Source organism: Aspergillus ambiguus (assembly GCF_047715705.1).
Source record: "Aspergillus ambiguus strain CBS 117.58 unplaced genomic scaffold BDV59scaffold_7, whole genome shotgun sequence".
NCBI lineage: Eukaryota > Fungi > Ascomycota > Eurotiomycetes > Eurotiales > Aspergillaceae > Aspergillus > Aspergillus ambiguus.
This window is the reverse complement of record NW_027395520.1, coordinates 696,121-718,748: the sequence shown is the minus strand read 5'-3', so window position 1 is coordinate 718,748 and position 22,628 is coordinate 696,121. Positions and strand designations below refer to the sequence as shown.

Genomic DNA, 22,628 nt, shown 5'->3' with positions numbered 1-22,628 from the left:
CTACAGCACTGGCAATGTAAAGATTATCTCATTTAGTCCAGAATGGGGTCCACTCCGGGGATATCTGCTGTATATCAAACAAAACCCATTGAACGCCGCATATGCAAAGCCGGACCGCCGAGACGATCCTACCAATCTATAGCCTAACAGACACCACGGGCATCAAGCCTTAGCGGCCTTCCCAGCCGCACCCTTCTTTGCCTTCTTCTGTTTCCGATCTCTCTTCTTCAGCCCGGTCATGCCACCCTTGCACACCTCCGCATAGCGCGCGTAGAACGTCTCAAGCTCCTCCGGCGCCACCAAAGTCGACAGCTTCACCTTTGTCGACGGCGACGACTTCTTCTGGACCTTGTCTTTCTTCGGGTTCGGGGCGTTGGTGTTTCCATCGGATGCGCGGATGAGGATCGCCGGCTGTGATGTGCTCCCGCTGTCTGTGCCGTGGAGCATGGGCTTCTGCGTCAGATATACTGAGCCGCGAGCTTTCTGGGATGTCTTGGAGAGGAGGTCTGCGAGCGAGGTAAAGAACTGGAGGGGTTAGCTGGGTGTGGCCTGGTGTTTTTGTGCGGTGAGTCCGTACCTCCTCGTGGCTTAGATGAGGGGGCATGATGGATGGTAGTTGCGTCGCTATGCAATAGATTTTCCTTCTTCTGAGAAACAGCACTGACGGAGACAATTGAGAAGAAAGACGGTGTGCTCGAGGATGCGTATGTGCAGCGCGCGGGGAGCGACGAGGACAAACTCCGCAGTTGGGGCCACACCGCCTTGGCTGTCCGCCTCCGCCTCCGCCGATTTCTTTCGTTTTCGAACGGCATTAAAAAAAAAGTTGTTCTCATCAACACACCACACGATACAGCGCTGATTTCGCCTCCATGGGTCGTCCAAGGCATTTGACGACTGCTTTGCCGCGGCAGTTGCGCGAGGAGCTCGGTATACGGGACACCTACGGCGACCAGAAGAACCGACGCAATACTCCGGCTGCACGCAAAGACCGCCGCCGGACGGAACGGGCAGACAAGAAGACGAAACGCGCGCCGGGACCGAAGGGCCGTTATCAGCGAGTTGAGGCTGAAGATGATGTTGAGGACGATGGGGCCGGTGGATTTGATGAGATGGAAGGTCTCGAAGACGGGGCATCCGCATCGGAAGACGACGTAGCGGCGACTATGGCCAAGCTCGCGAAACAAAAGGAGAAACCCAAGTCTATACTCAAGAAGTCGAAGGCAGTCAAGCCTGAATCTGAAAGTGAGGAGGAATTACAGCCCGCGCCACGGAAGGTGTCCAAAACGGTACAGGATAAGCTGGACCAGGATGACGCCGAAATCGCGGCGCTGGAAAAGAAGTTGGGTCTCAAGAAGGGGAAGAAACTGCCGAAGTCTTTCACTGAAGATGGTCTCGACGAACTACTAGGAGATTTGGATGACGGTTCTGCGGATGAGGGCCGGAAGCGCAAACGAGAGGCGGATGAATGGCTGCGCAGCAAACGGAGAAAAGCCCAGGGTCTGGAGTCAGATGGCTCTGACGAGGGCGACGTCGACCTGGGAAGCGAAGATGAAGATATCGACCTGGACGAGGATGAAGACGAAGATGATTTCGATGAGGAGGAGGATCTACTAGGTGATCTTGCAGAGGAAAGTGGCGCGGAGGAAGACGCCGAGGAAGAGTCTGTGCCGCAAAAGAAAGAAAACCCCTATGTTGCACCTGTGGTTGAAGCCAAGGAAGAACGTCCGCAGAAATACATCCCGCCCTCTCTGCGAGCTACATCGGGCGCCGAGTCTGAATCCATGACCCGCTTAAGACGGCAGGCCCAAGGTCAACTGAACAAGCTCTCTGAAGCCAACTTAACATCGATTCTTGCAGAGTTTGAAAAGCTCTACCGAGAGTATCCCCGTCAGAACGTGACATCTACCTTGATCACTCTGCTGTTTGGCCTTATATGCGAGAGATCCGCTTTGCAGGACACGTTCATCATCCTTCATGCTGGATTTATCGCGGCCTTGTACAAGGTTGTAGGCATGGATTTCGGCGCTGAACTCGTCCAGAAACTGGTCGAGATGTTTGACGCCCGTGGTGACGAGCGAGGCCAGTTTCAAGGAAAGGAACTCATTAACCTCATCTCCCTCCTGTCTCAATTATACAACTTCCATGTGGTCGGAAGTACATTGGTCTTCGACTACGTGCGACTATTCTTGGGGGAAATCAACGAAGAGAACACTGAGCTGCTCCTCAAGGTTATCAGAAGTAGGTTACTCGTCTAGAATCGCACCAAGGATGAACTAACAAAACCAGATTCCGGACCCCAACTTCGGCAGGATGACCCGTCCGCCCTGAAAGACATTGTTCTTCTCATTCAACCTGCTGTCGCCAAGGCAGGAGAAGCAGCACTCTCCGTCCGCACGAAATTTATGATCGACACAATCACCGATCTCAAGAACAACAAGCTTAAAAATGCCGTCGGTTCGAGTGTAACATCCGAACATATGACCAAGATGAGAAAGATCTTGGGATCTCTCAGCAATAATCGCGTTATCCGCGCATCCGAACCCATCAGCATCTCTCGGGACGACATCCACAACTCCGCCAAAAAGGGTAAATGGTGGCTTGTCGGCGCCAGCTGGAGGGAAGATCCGCTAGTCTCAGCCCGCCAGGAATTGTCAAACCTTCCCGCAGAGCAACAGAAGGCTGTAGAGGACGAGGACAGCGATGGGGAACCCGACTACGTCAATCTCGCCAAGGCCCACCGCATGAACACCGATGTTCGACGCTCTATTTTTGTAGCCATCATGTCGGCGACGGATTACCAGGATGCCCACGTGCGACTGCTGAAGCTGCGACTGAAACGAGCACAGGAGTACGAGATTCCTCGTGTGCTGACGCACTGTGCCATGGAGGAGGAAGCTTACAACCCTTACTACACACTAATTTCCCGCCGTCTGTGCGGAGAGCTCGGCCGTCGCATCAAGATGTCTTTCATGTACACGCTATGGAACATTTTCAAGCGAATGGGGGAAACAGGAGACATGGATGACGAGGACGACACCGGTTTTGATGACGAAGACGAGAACCAACTTCCCATGAAAGCCATCGTCAACCTGGCCAAGATGTACGGCAGCATGATCGCTGACGGCACGCTGAACTTTGGCATCCTGAAGATCCTGAACTTTGCCTATTTGCAGCCGAAAACGAAGATTTTCACCGAGCTCTTGTTCATTACCATCATTCAGCTGTCGCAGAAGCAAAAGCGCAAGTCGAAAGCCAAAAACAAAAAGCATGAGGATGATGAAGGCAGGGATGAGAAATCCCTGATAGAGATTTTCATGCGGACGCAGGAGACGCCTCAGATCGCAAAGGGAATGATTTATTTCCTGCGAAAGGTCGTTGCGAAGACTGATGCTGTCTCGTCTAAGGAGCTGAAGTTGGTGCGATGGGGCTGCAGAGTTGCAGTCGATGCACTGAAAGTGGTGGCTAAGGAGGGCGCGGATTTCGATTGATTGTGGCATGATATAAATGGAGAATGGCGAACTGGAAAAGTGTTGCATTCTATATCCCTTTATCTTTGTATATGGTTTCACGAAGAAATGGATAGCGCTAGAAACATAACCCGCTTGTGGGCACATGGGTATCATATCATACACATAAGCATACATCAAATATCGACTGCTCCATTATGGCAACAGCTCCCATTCCATGGCAACAAGCCATTTCTCAGTTGCCTTGATTTCTTCTGCAGAAGCTCGAGGGGCCATAAGCCTCTCGATCTCATCCGAATTCTTCCCCACATTCTGGCACTCGAGGTCTATCTCCCACACTAGCCCTCGACAGATCCCAACAAGGCATCCCGCCTGTAACTCCGGGAATCGCGTACGAGATGAGTCCTTGGACGGAGACTCCACATGTCGGAAACGCGGAGGCCCTACAAGCAGAAAGTTCCTCCCGGGACTATCCTCTGCAACCAATCCCGTCGAATCTACCACACGACCTCGCGCAAAGGCCAGGGGTCCTGAACTTTTAAGAGCCGACTGTCTCACGTGTTCCATACGGGAAACGAGGAAATACGTTTTCAAGTCCATAGAACTCGATACCCGTGGGCCCGTATTCACTTGCAGCGCTTCTCGTTTGGCCGCCATTTCCAGTATCCAACTACGGACCTCAGCAGCTATGCCACCAGGGAGGTACTCAGGTGCCGTAGCACGAGGTCGGCCACGTCGACGCAGGGCGCGCGATGATGGAGAGAATGGAGTTGGTATAGTGGAGGTATCGTTATCTTCCCCTGACGGAGACGGGGAGCGGGGTAGCACAAAACCCGGTTTGCGTCTTGATGGCGGTGAGGACGGGGCGGGTGTTGCAAATGGTTTTATACTGGACAGGGATTGACTAGGAGGAGGCGCCTGGGATGCAGACAAGACGAACCGAGGCTGATTGCGGAAAGAAGGTCGTGTGGTTGGGGGTGTCGATCCAAGAGGCGTTTCTGCCGTTCCGGCGGAGAAAGGCCTCCGTGAGACTTCATCCGCGCGGGCTCGGGCGGGCGTTTGAAACCCTCGAGGAGGAATATGAGGGGTGAAATGCGCAGAGGAATCCGGAGGCGATGATTCAATCAAGTCGACGCCCGGCCTTCTTCGCTGTGTCGACGGCGTTTCGATATCGGTGAAGAGCCGGCGCTTCTTCTTCACGCGGTCTGAGATGGATCCAAAAAGGGCTTCAAATTCAGCATCCAACTCGGGCCCATTCTCGGTGGGACTGCTGCTGAGTTCCTCTCTGCCGGGGCGAACGGCATGGCTAGTGACCTGGCGCGGTAGCTCCTCGTCCGAGTCTTCGATCGCCTCCCTATGCCCTTGCGGGCGATCTGTACCTAGGGGAGTGTACTGTGGCGAGCCCCCTATGTCGATAGAGTCGTCATCATGCAAATGCTTCGCGGGAGTTTGTTGCGACAGAAGGAATCGCGGGGTGGAGGCGAATTGAGGGCCGGCGCCAGCGCGCGCGGATGAAGAGGGACGAGCGGATGGAACGCGGAATGGAGTCTTCCATGACGAATGTCAGCCGGACGCACTGTATAAGAAACATACAGAATCATACACGTACGCTGAAGGGGGGCATGTACGGCAGAGAGCAAGACGTGGCGGGGTTGATGTGATTGATGAAGAACTGAAGTTGAAGTTGGATGCGTCACATGTTGTTTATCTTATCGCAGACATTAGGCATCAATTGGTTCTCCAGGCAAAATATGGAAGGTAACGTGACCTATTAGGGCAAGGTGGCCGAGCGGTTAAGGCGGTGGATTCGTATGTCATCCCATTGGTCTAATTCTGCTGTTCCGATCACTAATACCCTTTGTAGAAGAAATTCTTCCGAGGGACCACTCTCAGAGGAAATCCCACTCTCCCATGGAGGCAGGGGTTCGAATCCCCTCCTTGTCAACATTTTTTTTTTAGCTTTTACTTTCCAAAGGCCGAAAGCAGTTATGTGGCAGTTAAAGCCCTATTGCACTTTGGTTGACTCTAGTATAATAAGTCTTCTAATCAATTTAGTATGTATGGGGGGCCCAAGGAAGTCCATACTGACTGAACCTAGATGTGGTGTTGACGAACGGCATGCGCCAATATCATAAACACTGGGTAGCACCGGCTTGATTGAAAGGACAGGCAGGGCTGGTTCAGTTAATCTACCACTTATAATGTGCGTGACCATGATGTGGCTGGTCCCGTCACCTTGCAGTCACTGTCCCTGCATCTATGCCAACAGTAGCACACACCCTGCGCACCATCTGAGGTATGGCATCTATCTTGAATAATTCAATTGGCCGTCCTTCATTGGTTCCAGACTTGATGTTACCCGAACGTAATGCACGGTGAGAAGTTTCCATTTTCTACATGGACTGTAGCCTCCGTTGATCCTGTCTTCATGGAATATTGAGCTACCCACTTTCAATACGTTTGGACCTCCTCTCATTGCAGCAGTCAGACCAGGACAATGATCATTGCAATAGCCAGTAGGAGTGTCGGCCACTACCTGTCCCCTGTCTGTGACTGACTCTTCGATGTCCATGGTTTGCTGGAATCATGGATTGACAGGGATTTGGCTTAAGACGGACCTCATACCATTTTATATCGAAGGAATCGGGTTTTGCGGAGAGTAGTTCCTTCCGGTGATATGATTTACCATGTATACATGACACGATGGCACATATAATATGCTTACTCGCCTGCACCGGTATTGGAACGCTGATGGTCCAAACTCTCATCCCTTTAAATATACTGCAGCATAACACCATGAAGAATTTGTTGGAGTCTTATCCCGAATACCAGAAGACCGCCATACTTGACAAGCTGCGCGAGACAGAGTACAGCTATCTCGACGAGCAGAATCACTTATATCTCGACTATACCGGTGCGGGCCTTGCGGCAAAAGCGCAATATCGTGCGCACGAAGAGCGTCTAACAACCACACTCTTTGGAAACCCGCATTCAGTCAATCCTACCAGTGAAGCATCCACCGACCTGGTGGAACAAGCACGAGCCAGAGTCCTGTCTTATCTGGACGCCTCCGCGAAGGAGTACACGGTCATCTTCACGCAGAATGCAACGGGTGCGGCTCGACTGGTAGGCGAGGCTTACCCGTTCAGCAGAAACAAGAAATTCATCCTGACTTTCGACAACCACAACTCGGTCAATGGCATCCGGGAATTCGCTCGTCGGAGACATGCCCGCACTCTCTATCTCCCTATGCAGGCGCCAGACCTCCGAGTTGATCCGGCGACGTTGGCGTCAGCACTAGGCGGCTTTCGATGGGATGGAGCAGGTTTGGGGATGTTCAGGCGAGCAGCGTCCAAACGGCGAAAAGGCCTATTTGCGTACCCCGCGCAGAGCAATTTCAGTGGTGTACGTCATCCCCTAGCATGGGTGAGCTTAGCGCAACGCTGTGGCTACGACGTGCTTCTCGATGCTGCAGCTTATCTCCCGACAGCTAGACTAGACCTGTCATCACCGACATGTCAGCCGGAATTTATTATCGTGAGCTGGTATAAGGTGTTCGGGTACCCAACCGGAGTCGGATGTCTTGTCGCTCGTCGTGATGCCCTGGCACGGCTCACTCGTCCATGGTTCTCAGGCGGCACTATTCAAGCAGTCAGCGTAGGGGTACCCTGGCATCGGATGGCAGCTGATGAGAGCGCATTCGAAGATGGTACGCTGAATTTCCTCTCGATCCCCGATGTGCACTTCGGGCTTGACTGGATGGAGCAGGTTGACGTGTCTGTAATTGGGACTAGGGTGCAATGTCTCACTGGCTGGTTCTTAGAGCGCCTGCAAGGCCTCGAACACAGCGACGGCAAATCTATGGTCAGAATATACGGCCCAACTGGTACTACCATGCGCGGTGGAACCGTGTCTTTCAATTTCATCGACGCAACTGGCAGCGTCGTCGACGAGCGCCTCGTGGCTCGTGAATCGGCAGCCCAGAGGATCTCCCTGCGCACTGGGTGTTTTTGTAATCCGGGAGTTGGCGAAAATGCCTTTGGTTTGGACACTGCAGGTCTGCGTCAACTGCGCCATTTGTCGAAGACGGCCTCTCTAGACGAGTATATCGAGCTTCTGGGTCTGCCCTCGGCGGGGGCTGTCCGTGTTTCGTTTGGGCTTGCATCCACGGCGGAAGACGTCGATCGTTTCATTGCGTTTGCGGAGAGAAACTATCGGGATCGCATAACAGGCACGGAGGGTTTGCCCCTCCGGGAGCATTGTTGATTGTTTCTAAGACAGATCTTATTCATTTGGTATCTCTAAGCGAGAGTCGAGAAGCTGCAGGCCCATCCTGCATATGGAGCCCCTTAGTCTAGTCTACTGCGTAGTATACTAGATCAGAAATCTAAGAATAAAGAATTTTGATTGGGACTTGGACAAGCCATTCGATAGCTCTATCATTACTTTTTCTTCTCACAGGGTCTGCTGCGGGAAGATGACAGAAGCCACTAGATCCATTCGTGCATATAAATGAGTTTTAAATTAGACAATAGGCCATGTGACGGGCTGCGGAGGCAGAGCACCGGGATTAATGGTCCAACCAACAATCAAATGCAGGTAGACTTGCAGATACGAACGGGGTTTATGCTAGTTTGCTGACTGCATACTCCCTTTGCTTCAAAGCACCATCCCTGGCTGCAATGCAGTTATGGCAGTTAAGCTTGAGCAGAAGCCGTCATGATTGAAAGTGTCGAATAATAACGAAGTGCATAGTCTTTGGCACTTTCTTTGGATAGCTATGCGCGGTCGTGGTACACTAAAGAAGGACAGCTACCAAATCCATTGGCTCATTTCAGGTTGCACCACAATTGTTCATTGCTATATTGGGTTCTCTGATATTTTGTTTTCCCATTCCCACCACCCGGGTTTTCTGCCATCTTACTCTTGGGCCCTCTCGAAGACAAACAATTATGCCTGCCCGGGAACATTGCGGAGACGACCCTGAAAGACAGAGTCGTTATATTTCATATCTCCAAAATACAGTGGTGAAGAGCATAGCCTGGCATGATGTCACTGTCTTTGTGCAAGATCGAAAGCAGAAAAGGCTCAAGAGCATACTTAGTAATATCAGCGGCCATGTTAAAGCAGGTATGAGTCGTCGAGCCATCATGCAATAGCCACATCCTAATGTACCCAAAGGGGAAGTACTGGCAATAATGGGCCACTCTGGATGTGGGAAGACCACCCTTCTTGACGCCCTTGCTCACCGAAGCTCCAATAAGGCTCAAGTCTCATCCACGGTTCTCATCAATGGACAAAAGCCATCAATTTCAGATATTCGGATGCTGTCGTCATACGTTGAGTGTGATGATGCGCTCATTGGAGCACTAACTGTCAAAGAGACACTGCATTTTGCCGCTCGACTCTCCTTAGCCCACATCCCGTCCGCTGGGGAACGAGCGCGACGGGTAGATGAGTTGCTCCATGCGTTTGGTCTGGTTGACCAGGCCAATACCATTGTTGGAACATTGGTGAAAAAGGGTATATCAACCGGGCAGAAACGCCGACTCAGTGTTGCGGCACAGTTGATCTCTGGCCCGAAAATCCTCTTCCTAGATGAGCCTACTTCGGGGCTTGATTCCCACGCCAGTTTTAACGTCATGTCATTTGTGCGAGACGTGGCAAAGGTGAATAATTTGCTCGTCATTGTGTCTATCCACCAGCCCTCGACGATGACGTTTGCGGTATTTGATAAGTTGTTGCTTCTGTCAGCAGGAAAGACATGCTATTATGGAGACGTCCGAACAATAAAGCCCTATTTCGACAGCATCGGCTTTGCCATGCCAACCTTGACAAATCCTGCAGACTTCCTTCTTTCCTTGACAAACATTGATTTTGAGAGAGATACACAAGAAGCGGAGAGAAGACTTGAAAAAATCCATGCTACTTGGAAGACATCACATGAGACAGACCAGGCACCGTCGGCCCCAAAGGCACTACTTCTCAGAGATGCCGAAGATACCCCTGCTGGGAAATATAAGAGGATTGCTCTTTTCCACACCACTCTAGTGTTGCTACACCGCGCCTGGATCAAAAGCTGTCGTGATATCCTGGTATATGGCCTTCGTTTCGGCATGTATCTGGGTTTGGCCATCCTAATGGGGACGGTGTGGCTGCGCCTACCTCCAACCCAATCCAGCCTCCAGCCATACGCAAACTGTATCTTGTTCGGGTCTGCATTCATGTCCTTCATGGCGGTAGTTTATGTTCCAGCCTTCATCGAAGACCGTATGGTGTACACCAAAGACCGGGCCAACGGCCTCTACGGAAGCACAGCCTTTATCGTGTCCAACTTCCTAGTTGGGCTTCCCTACTTATTTCTTATCGCATTTGTGTCGTCCACATTTATATACTGGATGGTCAATTTTCGCCCCGACGGGACGGCATTCTTAACGTGGGTCTTGTGGATGTACCTAAACCTAGTCGCAGCGGAGAGCCTAGTTGTGCTCATGTCGTCGCTCTTCCCAAATTCTGTGGGAGCATTAGCCCTCACAGCTATGGCCAACGGGATCTGGATGGCGTGCAACGGATTCATGGTTCCTGTCACGCAACTGAACCCGTTCTATCGCTATGTCTTCTATTATATTAACTACCAGGCATATGTATTCCGAGGTCTCGTTAGCAACGAGTTTGGGTATAGAGATTATTCATGCGGAAAGGCATGTTTTTGTCAATATGATACATCCTTGCGGGACCAATGTATGATTGCGGGCGATGGGGTGCTCGAGATGTACGGGTTTGGAACCGGGGAGCTGGCCATACATGTTGGTATCACGTTGGGTATTATTGCGGTAATGAGGGTCTTTGGGTGGGCGGCGTTGAAGTGGAGGTGATCATTCACAGATGGTCTATTTTGTCTGGTTATGCTCTGGTTTAACTATACGAATGGATTAAGGATGGAAAGCACTGGTCGTCAGAGAGGATATGCTCTGTTTGATTAGACATTATATAGCTTTTTCCTTCCATACATTGAAGAAGTGATGGGACGACATGAGCGCTCGTCGAACTAGCGAAATAGGCTAAGCAACCGCTTATAGCCACTGAAATACAGAAACCCTGCCCATGTAGATATCACTTGCGGCAACAAGAGCCGAAGCACATATCAGCGGCTTCATAAGTTAGCGAGAGGTGACTGCTTTGAAGAGTGATGGGCTTACGATTGAATGTCTGCTGGGTCTGCTTTGTTGTCTGTCCCACCGTGTAGTAGGGACGTCCTCTTCTTGGGTCAGCTCGGATGGTGCCTTCTTCAGATCCATAATAACTTACTCAATAATAGTAACCTCGGAGTTTGCATCGTCCATGGAGCCCTTGGGCTTGTTGTCCTTGGACCTCTTGAGAAACTTGATAATTGTCTCTGACATGGTGGAAGGTGGAAGATACCGATCTTGGGGACAGTATTATTCGTAGGCTTAAATTAAATAGACAGACTTGATTATATGACTATGTGTCGCCCTAACGGGCAGATTTATAGGATTTAGATATCTACAACTCATAGCCGAGAAGCCGGACGACGGGCGACATAACACAAGTCTTCGCCGAGCTAGGTTGGAGTTGACTGGATGACATCCTGGACGTGCTGCGGCAACACAAACGTCTGATCCAGTCCCACCCAGTGCACAGCATCCAGTCTAGTCAAACCCAGTTTCATCATAGGAAAGCTCTGACTTTGGCAGCGGAGCACGCGAAGCCAGGAATCTACCAGTTGCTTCCCTTTGGCCGCTCGTTCGGCATTCGGGGCCTGAACCAAGAGCAGGAGTGCAAAATTTGATACGGTAGCGAAGCCGATGCGAGACCCTTGTGGAGACATTAGCAAATCCTTCTCCGACGCGATTGCAGGATGGGGACTCACATGAGTACCAAAAGCCCGTGAAATCACTTGATGTCAGTCGCCGGGTGAAACTGATCACGATGGAAGCACAACGCTCGGCTGCATTCAGTGTCGCCTCGCCCGTGCTATGGTCAGTCAAGTCCACGGCTGGGAACGACTCAATTTCGGGTAGGTTGATACAGTCCAACATTGGCGAGTCGGCCGTGGGATCCAATGCCGAAGGGTTGGCCGGTAGCTCGTCCAGGTCGAAAATCAGTGGCGGGCTGGACGATCGGGCCATTGGCCGAAGGAGAGCACGGTAGACGAAGAGAACCAGGATCAGATAGGCGAAGTGGATCGAAGTGGGATACGGGGCCAAACCGCTGACTGATTTGCTCCAGTTGGGGAGTCGGAAGGTCTCCGGAAGTGTGGAATACCAGTCATTGAGCTTCTCCAACAGTGGACGACCTATGTCATGCGAAGCATCAAACCTTTCGGATAGGTATTGTGATTTGCGGAGGGTGCTGCAACGTGGTTCGTTAGTATGCATACCGACGAGGCCATGGCGTCCGGTGCAAAGGAAGGAACTTACTAGAATGATTCATAGATCTCTTCGGCAATCCTCGACAAATCCACCAAATACCGGAATGGAACGGGGTCTTGCGTGGCGTGGACGGCCGACGAGGACGAAGATGCTCCCCTGGCGTGGTGCAGGAAATCCGCGCCATCCAGTTCACTGACGTCCCATTCCCCTTGGTGGATGTAGGAAGGCCGTCCTAACAGTAAGCTGCGCCATTTGTCTTCGGCATAGACGGCCCACCAGAGGCGACGCCGAAGCCGTTTCTCCCAAGCAGGAATGCCCCACATACGGCATTCAATGTGTAGTCCCAGGGATTCGGCCAGACCTACAATGCTGCCGACCCATGACCACACAAAGGGTGTGTCGGCGGTGCTAGCCCGGCTCTCATCCATGGGCTTGTGCAGGTACAGCAATGCGGCCTGCAGGACGGCTAGGTGGGGAGTGTGGATCTCCTCGGCCACGAGCTCGTAGACCATGCGCCAGAGCCGGTCTGCCGGAGGAGGGCTATACGTATTCAGTACACAAAGGTAGTCATCATGGGCAGCAAACGGCAAGGCCGCTGCATATACAGCCGCCAACAGATATACCGGCGTGCGATCGAGAGCCCATGCCTCTGGAACCGAACAGGAAGGGCTCAATCCCATCTGGGAACGAGAAATAAGCGGTAATGCGGGATAGACATATTTGACAAACCTGCCAATGTTAAAGTGACGGAAGAGACTAATGCGTGATACTGGGAAACTTACAGAGAAACTAGCCTCTGGCCATACTCGGGCGGCACCAAGCGATTGAGTTCTTCACGTGTGGTCTCACCGGCAGTCCGACAACAGGTTTCTTGCTTGGCCGACGCGGCCAACTCATCAGCGGCAATCATGAAATGAACGGGGATTCTGTCTGCCGTAGGGACTCCGCCCGCATTGCGAAAATGAACCTTGTAGAAACATTTGACACCAGAATCGTCAAATGAACAATGACGGAGGAGCCAAGGGTCCGACTCGGCGGACGCCCCGAACAGTTGGGCAGAAAAGCCCTCAAGCTGATCCAGGCTCTGCACGAACTGGGTGGGGGAGGGACCTACCGTGAGCAAGTGTCCAGACACAGCCGGTGACACGCCGGCCGGTGCCTGTAGATCTTCTAGAGAGGCCGTGAATGCCGGCTGCTCGACGTGGTTGACGGAAGTCCCCCTAGATGGGAGATGCGACGGCGCCACAGTGTGACGATCTTCCCAGGACGGCAGCAAGGACGGATCGGGACATGCGGGCGACCCAGTAGACGCCTTGTGAGAACCCTGTTGACTCCAGGAAGAGTCCCGTCTTGGCCGCTTGGGAGGCGGATGTTCGAAGGTACAAGGCAAGTCGGCGGAACGGCATCGTACACACGGCAAACCCCCGTCGGTCTGACATCCTAGCTTTCTCTCCCGGCATTGATCACACGGGCGATATCGTTTGGAACGGTAGGGACGAGCAGACATGATTTTGCTTCACTGTGAGACAGATCATCGTCGAATGACCGACACTGAAGTTAGCCGGGAGGAAGTAGGTAGTAGTGGGCGAGTTCGCCGACGACCGCCGGGAAATCAACCAAATGGATCCTTTTTTCCTTTTTACTTTTTTTCGGCGGTCGGCGGTCGGGCAGGTCATGTGATGTTGACCAAGATATGAAGGATCATTGCAGAAACATGAGAAATATTTTTCTCCGATTGAAAACCGAGGATTTCCGGAAGTTGATGACGATTCCATGGTTGGATGTTGAAGTATATCGGTGTGGCGTTGTGGTGGTTTGGTTTTAGGGTCGTCACCTTAAGAGTACAACACCACACACAGTAGAGCTGCTTGCTAAATTAGTTCATTGGAGGCGATTTTACATTGTCAGTCGCATACTGTATGCCTGTATGTGTACGGACAAACATGCTGTGCTGAATAGCAAATAACAAATAACACATGCACTGTGCTCCTATGGCAATTCGACCACCTCACTGGAAATACACAACGGGTCCTCTCGTCAGACGAGGCCTTCTCGAACATTCGTTTCAGTGAACGTACATATTTGTACCTCATGGTTCTCATCCAATAAAGAAAGATGGCATGGCATGCAGTGGAAATCACAAAGTTGCAGCTCCCAGCCACTAGCTGGACCGTCCGAATACGAGTTAAGACGAGAGAGATAATCATCACTGCTTCCACCGACAAGACACTTACAAGTCTTTTTGGCAAGTATCTACAGATGGTTGTGATCTGTGACGGTGTCCGATTTTGGCTGTTGTTGTTGTATGCCTTGATGCTGGCCATCCCATAGACTGCGATATTCGCCAGCGCAAAACACCGGAGAATGTCAAAAAGGCGCAGAAGATCAACGTGAGAATGGCCTACAGCCTATTCAGCCTGGTCAGAAAAACGCGCAGTAATAATACAATACCTCTTACCCCTCTTCGCCAAGATTTAGCCTCACAGCCTGTTCTATCTCGCATCTGCAACTTTCAACCGCATGCCCTTGTTCCTTGTATTATGGACCACCTTTAAAAATGATTTTCACCCACGATGACTACACAGTGGCATGGATATGCGCATTGCCACTTGAAATGGCTGCAGCGAATGTCATGCTGGATGAGACGCACCCATCACTTCGCCAGCCAAAGTCCGACCACAACGTCTACACTCTTGGAAGTGTCAGCGATCATAACGTAGTGATAGCCTGCCTCCCTTCCGGGATATACGGCACCACATCTGCCGCAATCGTGCTCGCCAACATGTTGGCGACATTCCCCTCACTTCAGTTTGGGTTGATGGTGGGTATTGGGGGTGGGGTGCCGAACAAAAACGCTGACATTCGACTTGGTGATGTGGTTGTTAGTATACCAACTGACAACTCTGGAGGCCTGATTCAGTACGACTTTGGCAAAACACTGCACAATGGACGCTTCCATCGCACTGGATCGCTCAACAAGCCTCCTCAATTTTTACTAACTACGGTATCACAAATGCAAAGTAATTCTCTACTTGGAGAGCGACCAATTGCTGGGGTTCTATCTGCTGCGTTCAAAAAATCACAAGAAATCAGAGATCAATTTGCGCGGCCCAACGAAGACTGGCTTTTTGACAAGGAGTATGAGCATGAAAGCAGTAATGCCGACTGCTCAAACTGTGACCCGGCTAAGCTAATAGCACGTCCGCCGCGAGGAACTGAGGAGCCACACATCCATTATGGCTTGATTGCTTCTGGAAATCAAGTCATGAAGGACGCCGGGACACGAGACTCCCTTGCTGAAGAAAGCAATATTCTTTGCTTTGAAATGGAAGCGGCAGGACTGGTAGACCAGATCCCATGCCTAGTAATCCGAGGAATCTGTGATTACTGTGACTCGCACAAGCACAAAAACTGGCAAGCGTACGCAGCCTTTGTTGCCGCTGCATACGCGAGGACTCTTCTCATGCTCATGCCTTCTCGTGGAAATACCGTCGATACTACAAGGACAAGGACACAGGGTGATCGCGAAGGCTACTGGATGGTTCCCTTTCAAAGAAATTGGAGAATCGTGGGCCGTGAAAAAGAAATAACCAAAATTGAAAGCTTAATCGACCAAACCAATGGCCCATCCAGAATCGCTATATGTGGACTCGGTGGGATTGGAAAGACCCAGATCTCGCTTGAAGTAGCTTATCGTATGCGCCAGAGAGACCCCAATTGCTCCATCTTTTGGATTGCATGTAGCAGCTATGAGACCGTGGAGCAAGGCTACTCGGATGTTGCGCAGAGACTTGGATTACAGGATCAAATGCTAGCAGATGCAAAAGAGCGCGTGAAGACCTTTCTGAGCCAAAACCATGCTGACAAGTGGCTCTTGATTTTCGATAATGCTGATGACCTAGACATGTGGATCAAGGGGAATCACACAGTCCCCGCTCTGAAGAGATTCCTTCCTCAAAGCCAGCACGGTCGAATACTCTTTACCACGCGCAACCGTATGCTAGCGGTAAAACTAGCCTCCCCTCATGTGATAACAGTTCCAGAGCTAGAGATGGGGGCTAGCATCGAAATGCTCGAGAATTCGTTGGTCCATCATGATCAATGTAACAGCAAGATGGAGGTCGCAGAGCTTGTGGAGCAGCTCGCCTGTCTCCCACTGGCGATTACCCAGGCTGCTGCATATATCAATGAGAATGAAACCGTTATTTCTACGTATACGAAGCTTTTGCAGGCACAGGAGTCGCGCGTTATTGAACTGCTAAGTGAAGATTTTGAAGATGAAGGTCGATATGAAACCTCCCGGAATCCCATTGCCGCAACGTGGTGGATATCTTTCCAACAGATTCAGCACTTGAATCCGTTGGCTGCTGACTATCTACAATTCATTGCTTGTATCAACCCCCGCGATATACCGCAGTCTCTTTTGCCTCAACCGGCGTCTGAGAATGAGAGGATAAAGGCAATTGGCATTTTAACTGCTTACTCATTTGTTAAAATTCAGACGAAGAGTGATTTTCTCAGTATGCATCGTCTAGTGCATCTAGCAACCCGAAACTGGCTTAGAAAGAACGAACGGTTTTGTCCGCAGCTTGCCAAGACTGCACATCGTTTGAACGAAATATTTCCCAACAGCAATGATTGCAATCGGACGCTTTGGAGAGAATATCTTCCTCATTGTCTTTTACTAATACAAGAAGATGAATTTCGGAAGGATCCTGGAGACTATATCGATCTGCTTGAGCGAATAGGGAGATGTCTCTATCACGATGGTAGATTCAACGAAGCCGAGAAGATCGATTCACAGACACTAGAAACGCAAATGATCCTGCTGGGCCCAGAGCATCCTCACACTCTCGCCAGTATGGGCAACCTTGCCCTGACCTATCAAAGTCAGGGCCGGTGGAAAGAGGCAGAAGAGCGGGAGATCCAAGTATTAAAGATCCGAAAACAAGTACTAGGGCCGGACCACCTTGATACTATCATCAGCATGGGTAACCTCGCGTTGACATACCAGAATCAGAACCGACTCAAGGAAGCAGAAGAGCTGCAGACTCAAGTAATGGAAATTCGGAAACAGGTACTGGGGCCAGAGCATCCTGATACTTTGACTAGTATGGCAAACCTTGCTTTGATATATCAGAACCAAGGGCAGTATGAAGGAGAAGAGTTAGGCATGCAGGTAATCGAGACTCGGAAACGGTTATTGGGGTCGGACCATCCTCAGACTCTCATCAGTATGGGAAATCTCGTACTATTATACCAAAAACAAGGACGATGGAAGGAAGCGGAGGAGCTAGGGCTGGTGGTGTCACGCACTCAGAACCAGGTGCTGGGATCTGATCATCCCCACACCCTCATCAGTATGGAGAACCTCGCCATGACATATCAAAATCAACAACGGTGGACGGAAGCAGAAGATCTGGAGGCTATAGTCGTGCAGTCCCGGAAGATAGTTCTGGGAGCAAGGCATCCCAAAACTCTCATCAGCATGGGTACCCTTGCATCAATATACCTTGCTGAGGGACGATGGAAGGAAGCCGAAGAGCTAGGGGTGCAGGTACTAGAGATTTGTCAAGAAGTTATGGGGCCAAGCCATCCTGATACTCGGGCCAGCATGAATAACCTTGCAATGGCATACCAGAATCAAGGACGATGGAAGGATGCAGAAGAGGTAGGAGTCCGGTTAACGGGCGTATGCGAAAGTGTTTTAGGTCCGGAGCATCCTGACACCATTAGCAGCATGGTGAACCTGGCCTTAATCTATTTGAATCAAGGAAGACGTTTGGAGGCAGCAGAGCTAGAGGAATCGGTGCTGGAAAGACGCAGACGTACGCTGGGGCTAGTACATCCTTCAACTTTGACTAGCATGATCAACCTGGCGCCCGCATATCTATATATAGGACGGTGGAAGGAAGCAGAAGACTTGGGGTTCCAGGCGATGGTGATGTGCAAACAGGTCCTGGGACCAGAGCATCCTGAGACTCTAACCAGCACATACAACCTAGCTTATATATGGAAGCTCCAAGGGAGGAACCAGGACGCCTTGCATCTATTGGAAACATGCGCAACCCTCCGCTGCCAAATCTTGGGACCTGATCATCCAAGCACGATAACCTCATATCGTTCTCTCAGGGAGTGGAAAGAAGAGAGGAACTTACTATCCTCACAACACCAAGTTTCCCTTCAAACCGAATATTACCAAAGTCCTGTGCAGAAGTTCATTCTGGGCCATTCCCTACGAGGCCTCATGACTCCAGGGTGCAGCTCTTGTGTACCACGAAGAGATGATTTGCAGGAAGTTGATTGACTACTTTTTATGTTTAAGCTTTAATATAGTTCAAGCGGACGACGACGTGGAGTGGCGGGCATGGCTTGCCGTACCTCTATGCAAATGAGGCGTCTTTGTGATCGAGCGATGAGCCTAGACCATATATCTGGTTGTGCGAGCTGGACGAGGCAGCAGAGCCGCTTAAGGTAGACATAAAGCATATCGCCCCAACGCTCTTTGCGCGCCTCACATAGCGCGATCTTTCGGATGAAGCAAAACGGCGGCCATATCGCCACACCTCCGAGTTGGGAATGCTGCATCAGGCGGCGCGTCATTCGCGAAATGCAGAGGGAGAGCCGGACAACATCTGGCCACCCCCTTCTCGATACATGTGATGTCAGATTGGGTTGGGGGTCTTTCCTCTCTACTTTAGCCAGCTACTTTCACTGGAACAATCCTTGCTCTGCACTTCCTGACCACTTCGCAGATGAAACTCGATCTCGACTCCTATGATATCTAGGAGGCTGCCGCCGCAGTCGAGCTCAACCAAACCTTGGATAGTTACTTGCGAATAAATCGCCAGAGCGACGGCTCCCCGAGGATTACCTTCAGCAACCAAGCGGGCACGGTGGAGTCTTTTACTCGCGGCAACCTTCCCTGGGGTGATGATGATGTCCAGACTCTCGTCGGACGTGGTAATATCCTAGTTCTCCATGATGGCGCTGAGACTCCCGACATTCGCGACGCCCCTGGTATTAGCGGATGTGCTCTCTTTGGCGGCCCTGACCTCATGGATTGCAGTAGCAGTATCGGTGGTGGATCAGGTCTCGAAACCTGCTTGTGTATCAGCGCTATGGATCAATACGATCGGCACGCTGGACTTTGATCCTGAAACCGAGGATGTGTACGACTTCATCACGAAGCGGCGACGGCCAATGAGTCGCATGTCTGATCTACAAGCATTGGACCTCTCCCTGGATATCGATCCGGAGACCGGAAAGCCCTACGGCGATAGTATCGTCGAGGTCCTCGACCCCCGAGCCATTACCTATGGCGCTCCAGTGACCTACACGGTGACAGGACCCAGTGGAAACAGCTGGCAAATCACGATGAACTGCTACCCCAATGGTCAAAACGGATCCAGTCTGACCCAGGCCAACGCCAATGCCGGACGCGTCGGCGCCTCTGAATGCTACGATTGCGAGAACGTGGGCATCTCATTTTCCAGCGACGACCCAGATAATCGACCTATCACCGAGCATATCTATGAACGATAGACGGAGGCCCGCGCATAAGAGTTCATAATAACCATCGAGATGGGACTCGGGGATTCTACGCTTGTGATAAGCGCGTACCGCAATAATCTCGTTCCTAATCGGTACCTGGACTCGAACAGCTACATTTTCCAGGATTACAGTGTCTGGGATCCCACCGGACCATATACAGCAAATGAACGACCCATTGACGAAATCACCAACGCGTACGGGCTGAAGATGTCCTGGTGAATGCGGACAGCGTGTTCAACGGCTACAAGGCACGTATCTGGGTTGGACACCAGCCCATGTCCGATACGACGTGGAATGACAACGGGTTCAATATCGCCGATGTGCAGCATACGCAGGAGGCCATTGCAACAATCCGGACTGCCATTCAGGTGACTAGCTATTTGAATGATGCCCAGATCAACGGCAACTGTTCGAACGTTGTGAACAACGTCGTGGGAATCTATCGACGGTATCAGGAACGGGTCCTAGCGGTGGATGGAGTGCAGCTGAACGTAGCTGAGATGTACCAGGAGTATGTGCGTGACGTGGTTATTCGTGATATGGAGAATCCATAGAACTGGATCGAGCGGCGCATCAACCAGCTGCAGGATCTCTGGACTCCGCTAGCTGGACAGGACCCTGAAGCCCGGGGAGGTATTGAGGCCCTGAACGGCTTGCTGAATACATTGGAGGTACTCTTTCTGGATACTGGCAATATGGACCTGGGATTTTGATCGTGATACTTGAGGCTTGATGAGCGGAATGATATGTCATCATGCTCCGTCCTTACGCTGGATATATTAGGTCGAAATGCAATAAAATCGTCGTAAAGCCCAGTACCAGAAGTCTACTCATACGTAACACCTTAGCTAATGTACAAAATGCATTTAAAAAATCACGAGTCGCCTAGGTTGGGGGTAAAAGTCGCAAAATAAGGGAATCTGATCAAAGTTAATCTTGCAAGAATCGAGCATAAGAAAATATCATGTTCCACTATCTTGAATAGACCAGAAAGGGTCTGGGGAGTGTTTGAAATTCCCTAGGAATGAAATAGCCTACTCAAGGCGGTAGATTTGGAACAAGAACTTAGAGTTTCTTAGCATACTGGCGCATGAGTTACCAAGGTACGTGGTATATGCCTTTGACTGGTTCACAGAAGGTTCTTATAAACAATCCTTTGTTCAAATACAAGCCTTTACACTGTAAAGGCCTTTTAACATGCCTAGAGAATGTACGAATGGTTCAAATTAGTCAGTGTCGGGAAAGCATCGGTGTGCAGCACTCTGCTCGGTAACAGCTCCTATTGTAGGAATGCCAGTATGAACTGGAATTGCGCGTTTAGGTAAAATCTTAAACACTAGTGTTTAATCCGGCTAATAGCTCGCAGATACAAGTCCCACCGCCCCTTCCTGCGGGACTGCCGATATCTAGGTACGGAGCGAAACCCGACTGTGGACCCGGCCAATACAAATACTCCCATGACTGCTGCTCTCTGCCCACCTCAGAAGCATCCAATATGTCGTTAATAACAGCTGCTCAGCAAGGGATTCAGACAGCCTTCCGAAACCTCCCTCCAAGCACACAAAAGATCCTATCTTCCTCACTGCTGCCCGGAACCTTAACCGCTCTACTTGGTTACGTCGCACTGTCCCAGATCAACAGCGTTCTAAATTCGTGGTCACTGAATTGCTTATCCGACCAGCAATGGCAAAATGAAAGAGAGCTGGTCTTAGTGACAGGTGGCTGCAGCGGTATCGGCAAGGCGGTTATGGAGGGGCTTTCTCAGTATGGAGTCAAGGTCATTATCGTTGATATCCAGGAACCATGTTTTGAACTCCGTAAGCACTACTTGCCTCGAGATGCCGCTTACGCAACAGCTAATGCACTTAGCTCTCAACGTCGTCTTCTACAGATCTGACATTACCTCGACTGCCGCCTTGCACCAGACCGCTAATCAAATTCGCGCTGAGCACGGACACCCCACAGTGCTAGTCAATAATGCCGGTATCATGCAATCTGGAACTATCCTGGATCAGTCAGAAGCGGCGGTCCGTCAGACTTTTGAAGTCAATACAATGGCCCATTACTGGACTGTAAAGGAGTTTATCCCTGCTATGGTTGAGCGCAACCATGGGCACGTGGTCACGGTGGCCAGTATGGCGAGCTTTATGACTGTGGGCAAGATGGCTAGTTACTGTTGTACGAAGGCGAGTGCGCTAGCATTTCATGAAGGCTTGACCCAGGAACTAAAGTATTGGTCCAATGTGAATGGCGTAAAAACGAGGTCAGTATGCATTCCGCATTTTGTTGTTATGAAGTGCGTGCTAATATTCAGTCACAGTGTGATCCATCCGCTGTACGTGGAAACACCGATGATCAAAGCCCTGACAAAGGGCAGCACTCACTTCAACCGCCCAGTTTTGCCAGTAAAACTGGTGGCCCACGAAATAGTACAGCAAATTCTATCAGGAAAGAGTGGCCAGATTATTCTGCCAAAAAAGCTTTGGTGGATGAGTCTGCTACGAGGTTTCCCTCTGTGGCTACAAGAAGGGATGAGAAACTCACGTTCGCAGAGTGCGAAGAGTCTCGAGGGTTAGTAATGAAAAATACTAAAAATGGCGGTTGACTGGTAAATCTCATGGACATGCATACTGCTCCTGTAACTACTCTCAGTCCTGTTGTAGTAAGATATGTGAGATAACCGTGAGTGAACGAAAATAGTTAAAATGTACGTTATACCGTTCAAGCATCATCTTCCTCTTGTATGATACGAATAAAATTTTCCCTTTCCCATTTTTATACTTCAAGCATATTTTGTCCTACACATGCCAGGCTTCGTGTGCATGGCTATGGCAAAGAATGCAACGGCATAGTATCGGCTTTTTCTTTCCAGGTTTAGAAGTGGGTCTGAATTCAGCGAAGCCACTAATAGGCAGGCTATGCACTTAGAAAGGATCATCATTATGGATCCAGTTCTCAGCCCGGCCCACCCAAATCATGCATCGGTAAAGCAGGCGGGGGCTACGAGTCATTCGATGCAGATTACACGTTGGACGTGTTACCAGAAGCTAGAGAGATAAGCAATACCGAACTATGCACTAATCAGTGAAGTCTCGGGAAGGAAATTTTTATTTCTCTGTAGGCTATTCAGCTAGGTTTCCATACACCCTTGCATGGTGCATTATCGTTTCTAGAGTAAAGGCCTGCACATAGCCAGATCACTCTTTCACTCTAG

General features: G+C 50.6%; 11 protein-coding genes across 11 annotated transcripts; 7 read left to right on the top strand and 4 right to left on the bottom strand.

Annotated features, from left to right (window-relative positions):
* Position 1: 1 nt before the first annotated feature.
* Positions 2-691, bottom strand: BDV59DRAFT_156227 (signal recognition particle 14 kDa protein). The gene is made up of 2 exons (XM_073687448.1): positions 578-691; positions 2-525 (listed from the first exon to the last, which is right to left on the bottom strand). Exons 1-2 carry the CDS (start codon positions 602-604, stop codon positions 163-165), a joined length of 390 nt encoding a protein of 129 aa, XP_073550296.1. The 5' UTR covers positions 605-691; the 3' UTR covers positions 2-162.
* A 147-nt stretch (positions 692-838) lies between these two features.
* On the top strand, positions 839-3,586 carry BDV59DRAFT_156222 (MIF4G domain-containing protein). The gene is made up of 2 exons (XM_073687447.1): positions 839-2,238; positions 2,287-3,586. The coding sequence occupies exons 1-2, from the start codon at positions 870-872 to the stop codon at positions 3,486-3,488; spliced, it is 2,571 nt and encodes an 856-aa protein (XP_073550295.1). The 5' UTR covers positions 839-869; the 3' UTR covers positions 3,489-3,586.
* Positions 3,587-3,662: 76 nt separating this feature from the next.
* On the bottom strand, positions 3,663-5,091 carry BDV59DRAFT_200165 (uncharacterized protein; the record flags this gene model as incomplete). Its single annotated transcript, XM_073693520.1, has 2 exons — positions 3,663-5,015; positions 5,077-5,091. The coding sequence occupies 2 exons, from the start codon at positions 5,089-5,091 to the stop codon at positions 3,663-3,665; spliced, it is 1,368 nt and encodes a 455-aa protein (XP_073550294.1).
* A 1,172-nt stretch (positions 5,092-6,263) lies between these two features.
* On the top strand, positions 6,264-7,733 carry BDV59DRAFT_200164 (pyridoxal phosphate-dependent transferase; the record flags this gene model as incomplete). The annotated part of the gene is made up of 1 exon (XM_073693519.1): positions 6,264-7,733. One exon carries the CDS (start codon positions 6,264-6,266, stop codon positions 7,731-7,733), a length of 1,470 nt encoding a protein of 489 aa, XP_073550293.1.
* A 932-nt stretch (positions 7,734-8,665) lies between these two features.
* On the top strand, positions 8,666-10,342 carry BDV59DRAFT_200163 (P-loop containing nucleoside triphosphate hydrolase protein; the record flags this gene model as incomplete). The annotated part of the gene is made up of 1 exon (XM_073693518.1): positions 8,666-10,342. The coding sequence occupies one exon, from the start codon at positions 8,666-8,668 to the stop codon at positions 10,340-10,342; it is 1,677 nt and encodes a 558-aa protein (XP_073550292.1).
* Positions 10,343-10,580: 238 nt separating this feature from the next.
* BDV59DRAFT_200162 (uncharacterized protein) lies at positions 10,581-10,870 on the bottom strand (the record flags this gene model as incomplete). The annotated part of the gene is made up of 3 exons (XM_073693517.1): positions 10,581-10,618; positions 10,667-10,725; positions 10,776-10,870. 3 exons carry the CDS (start codon positions 10,868-10,870, stop codon positions 10,581-10,583), a joined length of 192 nt encoding a protein of 63 aa, XP_073550291.1.
* A 61-nt stretch (positions 10,871-10,931) lies between these two features.
* BDV59DRAFT_156204 (transcription factor domain-containing protein) lies at positions 10,932-13,457 on the bottom strand. Its single transcript, XM_073687446.1, has 4 exons — positions 12,643-13,457; positions 11,909-12,589; positions 11,359-11,840; positions 10,932-11,303 (listed from the first exon to the last, which is right to left on the bottom strand). The coding sequence occupies exons 1-4, from the start codon at positions 13,365-13,367 to the stop codon at positions 11,050-11,052; spliced, it is 2,142 nt and encodes a 713-aa protein (XP_073550290.1). The 5' UTR covers positions 13,368-13,457; the 3' UTR covers positions 10,932-11,049.
* Positions 13,458-14,417: 960 nt separating this feature from the next.
* BDV59DRAFT_191926 (violaceus kinesin) lies at positions 14,418-18,255 on the top strand (the record flags this gene model as incomplete). Its single annotated transcript, XM_073691972.1, has 4 exons — positions 14,418-15,855; positions 15,898-16,971; positions 17,131-17,995; positions 18,186-18,255. 4 exons carry the CDS (start codon positions 14,418-14,420, stop codon positions 18,253-18,255), a joined length of 3,447 nt encoding a protein of 1,148 aa, XP_073550289.1.
* A 363-nt stretch (positions 18,256-18,618) lies between these two features.
* On the top strand, positions 18,619-19,547 carry BDV59DRAFT_156193 (uncharacterized protein). Its single transcript, XM_073687445.1, has one exon. It carries the CDS (start codon positions 18,842-18,844, stop codon positions 19,403-19,405), a length of 564 nt encoding a protein of 187 aa, XP_073550288.1. The 5' UTR covers positions 18,619-18,841; the 3' UTR covers positions 19,406-19,547.
* A 142-nt stretch (positions 19,548-19,689) lies between these two features.
* BDV59DRAFT_200159 (uncharacterized protein) lies at positions 19,690-20,127 on the top strand (the record flags this gene model as incomplete). The annotated part of the gene is made up of 2 exons (XM_073693516.1): positions 19,690-19,905; positions 19,969-20,127. 2 exons carry the CDS (start codon positions 19,690-19,692, stop codon positions 20,125-20,127), a joined length of 375 nt encoding a protein of 124 aa, XP_073550287.1.
* A 782-nt stretch (positions 20,128-20,909) lies between these two features.
* BDV59DRAFT_191924 (short-chain dehydrogenase/reductase 2) lies at positions 20,910-21,990 on the top strand (the record flags this gene model as incomplete). Its single annotated transcript, XM_073691970.1, has 3 exons — positions 20,910-21,231; positions 21,284-21,677; positions 21,735-21,990. 3 exons carry the CDS (start codon positions 20,910-20,912, stop codon positions 21,988-21,990), a joined length of 972 nt encoding a protein of 323 aa, XP_073550286.1.
* Between the last annotated feature and the right edge of the window lie 638 nt (positions 21,991-22,628).

Bases quoted from the DNA above. Each gene is read 5' to 3' on its own strand.
- BDV59DRAFT_156227 (XM_073687448.1), bottom strand. From the start codon at position 604: ATGCCCCCTCATCTAAGCCACGAGGAG. The intron at 526-577 runs GTACGGACTCAC...TAACCCCTCCAG, and splicing joins CTCATCTAAGCCACGAGGAG to TTCTTTACCTCGCTCGCAGA.
- BDV59DRAFT_156222 (XM_073687447.1), top strand. From the start codon at position 870: ATGGGTCGTCCAAGGCATTTGACGACTGCTTTGCCGCGGCAGTTGCGC. The intron at 2,239-2,286 runs GTAGGTTACTCG...TAACAAAACCAG, and splicing joins GCTCCTCAAGGTTATCAGAA to ATTCCGGACCCCAACTTCGG.
- BDV59DRAFT_156204 (XM_073687446.1), bottom strand. From the start codon at position 13,367: ATGTCTGCTCGTCCCTACCGTTCCAAACGATATCGCCCGTGTGATCAA. The intron at 12,590-12,642 runs GTAAGTTTCCCA...TAACATTGGCAG, and splicing joins GGCCAGAGGCTAGTTTCTCT to GTTTGTCAAATATGTCTATC. The intron at 11,841-11,908 runs GTAAGTTCCTTC...ACCACGTTGCAG, and splicing joins GAGATCTATGAATCATTCTA to CACCCTCCGCAAATCACAAT.
- BDV59DRAFT_156193 (XM_073687445.1), top strand. From the start codon at position 18,842: ATGATGGCGCTGAGACTCCCGACATTCGCGACGCCCCTGGTATTAGCG.